Source organism: Rhinopithecus bieti, unplaced genomic scaffold (genome assembly GCF_001698545.2).
Source record: "Rhinopithecus bieti isolate Rb0 unplaced genomic scaffold, ASM169854v2 scaffold_83366, whole genome shotgun sequence".
In the NCBI taxonomy this organism is placed as follows: domain Eukaryota; kingdom Metazoa; phylum Chordata; class Mammalia; order Primates; family Cercopithecidae; genus Rhinopithecus; species Rhinopithecus bieti.
The window spans coordinates 448,184-457,905 of NW_016832657.1; the positions used below are offsets into that span (position 1 = coordinate 448,184).

The following is a 9,722-nucleotide window of genomic DNA, read 5'->3' on the forward strand; positions in this document are numbered from 1 at the left end:
AGGGGAGTGGGGGGTGGTGGGGTGGTTCTTCTTTCCACTTCGAACTGCTAGGTTAAATGGACTTGAAGTTTGCCACTTTCCTCTGAATCTGCTTGGATTCCAGATATTTACCAATCATGCACCCTCAGTCTCCTCCAAGTTGATGCCCAGCCCAATTCTCTTTCACCTTTCAAGTGCTAGACATGGTGCCTTCCCCAGTCCTGGCCTTCTTCAGCCTCTCTGTAACCTCTCATACTCCTCACCTTTAGTTTCCTAAGGTTCTCTTCTCCTCAATTTTATGACCCCATCTTGTTCCTCTACCTTCTTGCCACATTCTAATGATGATTCCTTCCTCCTACCAACAGAGTTGTTTAGGGCTCATTTTTAAGGCCTTTTCTCTCTTCCTATTTTGTCTCCCCAGATGACTGATTCATTTTCAGCCCATCAATGTTTGCCTCTCCCTGGAACAAGTCCATAAAACCAGCCCACACTTTACTCTGCCTAATGGACACTTCTGAGCTATCCCACTCTGATAATGGTGGTGACACTATGATACTTCACTTTACAGGGCCATTTGTGTCATTCCTGCTGAATGGTTACAAAATCCCATGAGAATGGTGATCACCAGACCATTGCTGAGCTCTTCAGCTGGCCTCAGGGAGGGTCTCTCCTAAGAGAGGTCCCTTGGGGAAAAGAAATGCCTCTACCTTCCTGTGTCCTGTCTGATGTGCACTCTACTGTAGGGAAACAACCACAGTGCTTTTAGGAAAGCCCCCCCCCATGTCCAGCTGTAGAAATCCTATCAAAGATTCAACAGTCAGGAACTAGGTGCCCTGGACAGTGACCACAGGCAAGTATAGATGGTCAGGGACTCAACGCCAAAGCTCATGTAGATCTGGGTTCAAATCCCAGTCCTGACTTTTCATAGCTGTGTGGCCCTTAACTATATTTTGTTTTCCTTCTCTGTAAAATGAGGGTCATAAAAATAGCTCAGAGGATTGTTATAAACATTAACTGGAAAGTATACATATATCACTTGGCACAGTGTCTCGTACATAGACAAGGCCTAATAAATGGTGGCTAGCATTATTCTAAAATCTTACACCTTTACCTTTGAGTCTTTGGCTCCTCCCAAAAGATCACTGAGAACCTGGATATATTCAGTTGCACCTTTGAGGATATCAACTTTGCTGGGCTTCCTGCTTTGGGGAAGAAACGGCACAAGTGCCTTCAATTTGGCAAAACCACGGTTGAGATTTTTTATCTAGAAAACAAAAAGGCACAGTGACACACAGAGAAGCCAATTTGTACAGACATCTCCCCAAGCTACAGAAGGGGGTTGTTTCCACAGCCTCCTTGTCTGAGGGGCAAATCTAAACAGGCATATGCCCCAAAGAGTCACTGTTCCACCAGCAGTGCAGTTCATAGTAAAAGAAGAGGGAATGGCATAAACTTGGTACTGAGGGCAGAAGGGCTGCAAGGTGTATTCACGTTCATGCTGACCTCACTCCTCTTCCTTTGAGAGCGTACCCGCTGTATCATAATGCAGAGGCAGTAGAGGTGTGGCTAAAATCTGAGTCAACTACACCCAGGTTTAAAATCCAGGTCTATCACTTACAAGAGTGTGTGGAATACTTCACATCACTAAGCCTCAGTTTGTTCATCTGCAAAGTGGAAAATATCTCAAAGCTTTCTGGGGCGGGGTGTGATTAAGTGATATAATGTACACATAAGATACCTCACCCAAACCCGGCACATAGGAAGTCCTCAAGAAGTGGTATTGCTGCTGATGAATCAAATGTACAAATACTTGTCAACTCAAGCACTGAGCCATCCACTCTTCAACCTCTTTCCCCACCGAGTTAATGATATAGAAGCAAGGGTGAGAATCCAGAGAGTTGGTGAGACTTCAAAGGCTCCTCATATTTTATTTTTCTCTATTCTCCAGCGTCTAATCCCTGTCTCTGAAGGCCTATAATTCTGATGGTCACCCCCCTGGGAGACACAGGCCTTGGGAGAACTGGCTCCCACTATACCACAAAGTCAATATATTTTGAGTATATCCTACCTGGAGCAAACCAGGCAAGGGACATAGTTTGCCATTTCACAGGAGAATACAACAACCAGTCAGTGTATAAAAAGAATTTAATAATCAAAGAACTACAAACTAAAACAGAAATTAGATGCCATTTTTCATGTATCAAGGTGGTAACATTTTGTTTTATCATACCCTGGATCAGGGATAGCATGAAAAAGAGCACAGTCCTAGACCTGTAAGAAGGGATAAAAATTAGTAAACCTATCTAGAAAGGAATTGGGCAACTTGTATCAAAAGCCATTCAATTGTATATGCCTTAAGTCTCAGTAATTTCACTTGCAGCATTTTATTCTAAGGAAATTATCAGACACGCACATAGAGTTACATCGATAGGTATCAGTAAAAAGCTACAAAGAGCAAACATGCCTAATAAGAGACTGAATACATTATGGTCCATTTTTGGACAGACTATGCACTCAAAACTATTCTTTGAAAGAATACTTAAGAATATAAGAAAATGCTTTTGATAATGTTAAGTGGAAAAAATTACACAAATATGTACTGAATGACAATTTTGTAAAATTATATATATATATGAATACACAAAACTAGAAAAAAAGACTGGGTGGATATACACAAAAATGTTCACAGTAGTTATATCTGTGTTGTGAGTATCGCTTAACCTCTTCAGTCATTTCTGTCTTTTCCAAGTGTATTAATATTACCATTATAAAGAATAATATAGCTCGTTAGTGTTTTGGTGGATAAAACCAGGACTGATTCTCTGGAGAAGACAATTCCTTCCTAGTGGGAAGGACCTTTCACTTAAACTATTAGGTCATAATCTCTTTGTAGGGCCACCAAATCAGATCACAGGTTCTGGCCATCAAGAGTCTATACCGGTAAAAGCAGGAGACTTAGAGAAGTCTCCTACTCTCCTGTCGTCCTTTCTCCGCTTGCCCTCTCCCTGCAAAGCTCCTACTTGATTCACTGGGACATTTCTAAAAGGCCTGGGGTGCTTAGGAACAGCCCCCGGCGGAATTTCTCTCCGCAGTTCCAGGCCTGAACGTGCGCTCTGCTCCCTCTTGCACCCCTCACCCTTCCCTCTCCCAGATTCGCCTCTGCTGCAACCAAACCCATAGAATGCAAACGCTAGGAAGGAGAACATGTCTCCCAAGTTTGGGGCTGAGTTTCGTTAGAGATAGTAAAATCTACCAGTAGGTGCCGCTCCAACCACGGCCCACAGGACCCTTCCCGTTTGCGAAATTGCTGCGGCTCGACTGGGAAAGTCACTTTATCTTGACAGAGTTGAGTGGGAGTCTTGGGTGCACACTGGGACGTCGTGTTTCGTTACTTTAAAAAAGAAAAGTCACTTCCGTCAGGCCCCCCTTTCTCCTCACCCTCGTGTGGGCTTCGAGACCGAGATGCAGAAAGCAGAAAAAGGAGCGAAGGGGATCCCTGTGCGCCCCAAGCACCCACCAGAGCCTACAGTGTGAGATGAAAGCTCACCCCCTGCGCGCGAAGCTTTTAAAGCACCTGCCCAGGGAGACATTTTTGAAGTTGTCAGCGCCCCTCCTCTGTCCCCTCCCGGACCCGGGTCCTGCACAAATTCTGGAGGGTTAGCGGGCGAGGCGACCAACGCAGCGGCCGCCAACGAGCAGCTGCACAGAGGTACAGAGGAAGGAGGCCACTGCCGTTCTCCCGACAAGCTGGGGGCGCGGGAGGCCTCGGGAGCTCGAAGTCGCCTCGAGCGGGGGTGGGCGGTGAGTGGGCCCCCGGGTGTTGACCAAGTGTTTGGTGGTGAAGCAGGGACTGGGAGGGGAGAGCGAGCGTCGACCCTGGGGACCCCTCACCCGCTCACGCTCCTTGGCGTTGGCCACACGCCGCCGCTCCAGCACCAACTGGAGGTTTTCGGTGGACGAGTAGCCGCCTGAGGGCAGCCGCTTGAGCCGGCAGACAGCGGCCAGCTGGGGCAGCGGCCCGAACTGCTCCCGCAACACGTCTTCTAGCACCTCGGCTTGCGGGGCGCACAGGAGCGCAGGCGGCGCGGCGCGGGGATCTAGGGCGCCGGGTGCGGGGTCCATGGCGAAGTGGAGGCAGCTGAGGCCCGGCTTTCACCGGCGCACCTGGGGCCGCACGAGGCCCGGGCGGGGGCGGGGCGGAGGCGGGGGCTGGACCACCTGCACCCATTCCTCTGCAGCATATTCCAATCCCGGCCTGCTCTCTGGAGGCTGCGTCCAGGCATCGCGTTGAAGCAGCCGCACAGGTGCGAATCGGGAGCACTGGAGCGCAGTACCGGCTGCACACTGGAACTGCCGGCAGCGTGGTGGTGGTGTTTTTCTCAATCCACTTGCCACAGTTCCAGTCCCCCAAATTCCCATTTAATCAGTCTGGGTTGGGGCCTGAGCTTCTGGATATGTGTATACGGAAAATGTGATGGATAGCCACAAAACTTTTAAAGAATTCGTTTTGAAATAAAAGTTGCGGAGAAAATGGCAAGAGTTTCTAAGAGCTCCTGTGTCCCCTTCGCCACGCTCTCTACTTACTAAGTTTTCATGTTTCCTCCATTGCCCTCTTTCTCGCTGTGAATATTGTCATTTTCATTATTCTTTTTCCATTTTATTTGAACTATTTTCTTTTTTCGCGGGTGGGGGGATACATCGTTTTATTCATTTTCTCCCTTTTCCACACAGACCTTTATTGTCAACACAGCCAAACACAGTTGTTACTTCAGAAGATGTGCTGGAAAATAGCGATCACGAACTTGTTAAATAGTAGAGTACAATTTAGTATTTTAGAAATAATTAGCTACATCTTCTGTTTTGACTAGATTACTCATGAGAGTTTGTTTCTCTGGAGGTTATCAATGTAACTGGAACATTCTGATCTTGCAACTGGAAATCAGACATGTTTCTAGAAGCCCTCTGTAAAATTCTTCCAGACATAAAAATACTTTTTTTTTTTTTAAGTCTGAGAAAATATATTTTCTCCACTTTTGTTTTAGGTTCAGGGGTATATGTGCAGGTTTGTTATGTGGGTAAATTGTGTGTCGCTGAGGTTTGGTGTACGAATGATCCTGTGGCCTAAGTAGTGAGCCTAGTACCCAATAGGTATCCTTCCAACCCACGCCCCCCTCTTACCTTCCCCTCAAGCAGACCCCAGTGCCTATTGTTCCCATCTTTGTGTCCCTGTGTATTCAATGTTTAGCTCTCACTTATAAAGTGAGAATGTGCAATGTTTGGTTTTCTGTTCCTGTGTTAGTTCCCTTATGATAATAGTGTCTAGCTGCATCCATTGATCTATTCTTTTTTAAAAGTTTTTAAGTTGCAGACCTGCTATCATATCACCTCTAAATACTCCAGTGGGTATTCCCCCTAAACAAGGCCTCTCTTCCACACAACCACAACACAACTACTCAAACTAGGAAGTAAGCATTGGTACTATGCTACCATACAATCCATGGACCCCATCCAAGTACCACCAGCTGTCTCAACAATGTCTTTTTCCCTTCTGGTTGGAATCCAATCCAGGAGTACAAGTTTTATTTTGTTGTCATATTTTTACTCTCCTTCATTCTGGACCGTTTCCTCCATCTTGTCCTGTCTTCATGCCCTTGACAGTTTAAAAGAGTAGGGGCCTTTCATTCTGTAGTATGTCCCTCAACCTGGGGCTGTCTGCTATTTGCTTATGTCCAGACCCCAGCCATGCCTTCATGGAGGGACTCCGTATAAATGATGCTGGGCTCTTCTCAGTGCATCACATCAGGAAGTACATGAGGTTGATCTACCCCACCACTGGTGATGTTAACCTTAATTGCCTGGTCAAGGTGGTGGTGTCAGGTTTTTTCACCATAAATTGATATTTTGTGGGCCGGGTGCGGTGGCTCACACCTGTAATCCTAGCACCTTGGGAAGCTGAGGCAGGTGGATCACAAGGTCAGGAGATCAAGACCATCCTGGCTAACATAGTGAAACCCCCGTCTCTACTAAAAAATACAAAAAAATTAGCCAGGTGTGGTGGCGGGCACCTGTAGTCCCAGCTACTCAGGAGACTGAGGCAGGAGAATGGTGTGAACCCGGGTGGCAGAGTTTGCAGTGAGCCTAGATCACGCCACTGCACTCCAGCCTGGGCGACAGAGCAAGACTCCATCTCTCTCTCTCTCTCTCTCTCTCTCTGTATAGAGAGAGAGAGGGAGTGTGTGTGTGTGTTTGTGTGTGTGTGTGTAGATACTCCTTCTCATCCATTGTTGACTCCTGCCTGAATCAACCAGCACCATGAGTAGAGCCAAATGATTGGCATTCTACTGTGAAGAAGAGCTTTCTCTTCTTCCCATTCATTTATTCATTTTGTATTTATGTCAGCATAGGCCCATAAATTTCTGTTTTATTCACAGGATGTAATTTATTTACATCATTATTTTAATGCTCAATTTGTCCCAGATTTGGCCTATGGGAGGCCCTCTAAGCTGGCTCGTCTGTCGTTTTCATATGACCCCCTCATTTTTGTGCACTTTCTTGTACCAGGAAGGCTCTTCTCGAATTTTCCCAGCTCCAGCCCAAGAATCAGTCTGTTCTTCTTTTAGTGGAAGTTAGGATTTAGAAACCAAGATCTGTATGCTTGGTTGCTCATTCCTTTTTGGATGTCATTGCTGCTAAGCCCTTTTTGCAGATATGACACATACACAGGTAAGTGCACATGCATATAATACATATAGCTATATCTGTGTATCTAAGTACATATATATTTAAAACCATGAGTTCACACTAATACCTCCAACTCCAACCAAACACCTCAGGTTCCTTCTAGTTTCCCTGCTTTCCTTTTTTGTAACTCCTCACCCCATATCTGCTTTTGTAACTCCCTTCTCCAACAATGAGAAACTTGACTCACATTATCCTCAGTGTAATTACTTATTTGCTCAATCCCTGTACATAACCAATTTCCTAACCACATCAGCCACCTCTTTGGCCCCACCATTCTTCAGCTTCCACTCTGACACTGCCTCCTAGCAAAGGTCAAAGGAAAGAAGGGGACACACCAAATGTTTGACTGAGGTTCCTTGAGCATGGCCTGGGAATGGGGAAGTGTGACCTGCACATCACATCCTCTATATTGCTTATTTCACAATAAGCATGGGCCAATTCTGTAATTTAAAATAAATTTTTAAGTATGAAAATATTTTGTTTGCTCAAAGTTCGTTTGGTGTTGTCTGCTGGCAGGCAGATGGAAGGCAGCAAGGGCCAAACGTATGGGAACAAAGCTTAAAATGGAGATAGCTTACCCATTTACTTAACTTTCCTTGAAAGCATCATAAAGGACATCATTGATATTATTCTATTTTATTGCCAAACCTTGCAGTGAACAAGGTGGTGTACATTAGGAACCCAGTGTGAGCACACCAGATTTGATTCTGTATTCTGTGTTCTTCCATAAACTCCAACTCTTAACTTTCTGGCCTCTGGTCTGTTAGATTCATACGTTATGTCATTGTTCTCAGGGAAAGCAATCACGTGAACTGATTTAAGCTCAAGTGTTACACCTGATAGTGACTTAGTGCTGATACCTTGCCATACACCCAATAATACAATGGCCTAATGAACAAAAAGTTTCACTATCCTCTAACAGTGTGAAAGCTGTAGGTCAGCTCTGCTCCTCATGGTCACTTGGGGACTTATGTTCCTTCCAAATTATTGTTCTTCCATCCCTTAGGGCCAACTCCCCTAGGGCATTGTCATCATTGGCATGGCTGAGGCTCAGTCGCCACCATGTCTGGGTTCCAGGAGAAGGGCGTGGAAGAGATCTTAAGGCCTGACCAGAGGTGGCACATAGGATTCAACTCACATGCCATTGGCAGGAATTCACACATGGCTACACACGGATGCAAGAAAGGGCGGGGAATGTAGCCTGACTGGGGAGCCATGTGCCTGGCTACAATTCTGTTCAATGGGGAGAATGCATTTGGTTGACAACAGGATTCTCTGTCCTAGTGCCCCTCCTCTGTGCTCCAGTAGTGCCCATAAAGCCTTTGCGAGATCATTTATTTCTCTTATTTTGGCTCCTGGAAGGAGGATCACTGGCCACAGCATCTCCAGCACCTATAGAGTGCTGGCTTGGCACAGAGTAGACATCCAATAAACATTTGTTGAATGACTGAGAAGGCAAATGAATGAATAATGCTTGCAATGAAGTAAAAAAGCTACTTTGACATGGGTAAAATAAGAACCTGCTTATTCAGGTAAAATCTTTCATGTTTTGCCACAACTACTTGACCCTATAATATATATTTGTGAATTGATAAATAGATGAATGAAAAAGTTTACCTAAGATTTCATAGAAAGTAGGAAGATCTCTCTGCCATGGAAAACTGAAGGACAAGTATACTGTTAGATGCCGGAGATATACTATGGTTGGTGTACACAGTACTGGCTCAGTTGCATTCATCCTATACTACTCTATGGGTGTAGTAGGGAGTTTCCCCTTCCAGGCTGCCTGAAGTGTGTGAACATCTTTAGGTCCGATAATGCATTGCTTTCCTTGTGTTTGCTATTCCTGCTTATTGCCCTTCCTTTGTGGGACCAGACCTCTTAGGATGCAACTGATGACATCCTCTCTTTATTGCTTTTTTGTTTCCTGAGTCCTAAATACCTTGTAGCCCAGTACAATGCCAGCTGAATGGAGTCCACCCTTGGAGTAAGGATGGGGACACACAACTATCTGAAAACACAATGCCCTTGAAGAAAGGGGATCCCTGTCTAGTTTGTTGATTGATACAGACAGTAGGTCTCTGAGTCAATGGTGCAAAAAGCAGCGTAAGGCTAAAGGACCTTTTACCAATTTCTTATTGTTGCTCTGTTTCAAAAAGCAAGACATGTGCTTGCTTCAAATCATGTTTCTGACTTCAGCTCCATGACTATTACAGGTAGTTGGTAAAATTTCTCCGGCAATTGGCCTGTCTTGGTTTCTGCTACTGCTGTCTGTTTTGCCTTTTTCTGTGTGTTATTATGTATTTTAGAGGGAAATGAGAAAACTCTTGGTCAAATGCCATTTTAAAGAGAAAGTTCCCCTAATCTGGCTTTAAATAACACATTTTTTGTTTTTCATTTAAAATTAAGAAAGCTATTTTTTCACTTAGGGAGAGTTAGAAGGCATGCAGTAAGAAGGAACTCTTCACTTTTGCCTGATAACATAAGGCTGGGTGAGATGATGACTTAAGGCTGGGTGAGATGATGACTTAAGCCTGGCACATGTTGAGTGCTAACAAATGTCACCATTATTGTCACTTCTCTTGCTAGATAAGCTGTTTCCCTCCATGCTTGTGGGCAGCTAAGAAAAGGTCAAGACTGCTCTGTCTACTTGGGAACAATTAACCAATACTCCTCCCGAATCCTGCCCTGGAAGGGGAGGGCAGGGACGGGAAGGAAAGAAGGGGAACCTTAGCAGTAATCAGGACTCATACTCCAGGCAGAGGCTACAAGCAGGCCAGGGAAGCAGAATCTCGGTTTGGACCCCTGGATTTGGAGAATGAATTTTTCTGACTTTGGGGGGGGGACATTTTTGTTTGTTTTTCCCTTAGGCTTTCAATACTCTAGCCTGTTTTACTTGTGCAAAGGGGCCTATGAATGATATTCCTAAAGCCAGGAAGAGGTAATCATGCTGAGCAGAGTGAAAAAAAAATCAGGGTTTCAGGTTTTTTTTTTTTTTTTTT

At 45.1% G+C, this 9,722-nt stretch overlaps 1 protein-coding gene across 1 annotated transcript in view; it reads right to left on the reverse strand.

Annotated features, from left to right (window-relative positions):
- FIGLA (folliculogenesis specific bHLH transcription factor) overlaps positions 1-4,104 on the reverse strand; it is a 13,604-nt gene extending 9,500 nt beyond the window's left edge. The window contains exons 1-2 of the mRNA XM_017865657.1: positions 3,871-4,104; positions 1,091-1,243 (exon numbers count right to left, since the gene is read on the reverse strand). Of these exons, the coding sequence (XP_017721146.1) occupies positions 1,091-1,243; positions 3,871-4,101 (384 nt within the window). The 5' untranslated portion in view covers positions 4,102-4,104. The remainder of the gene's footprint in view (positions 1-1,090; positions 1,244-3,870) is intronic.
- Positions 4,105-9,722: the final 5,618 nt, after the last annotated feature.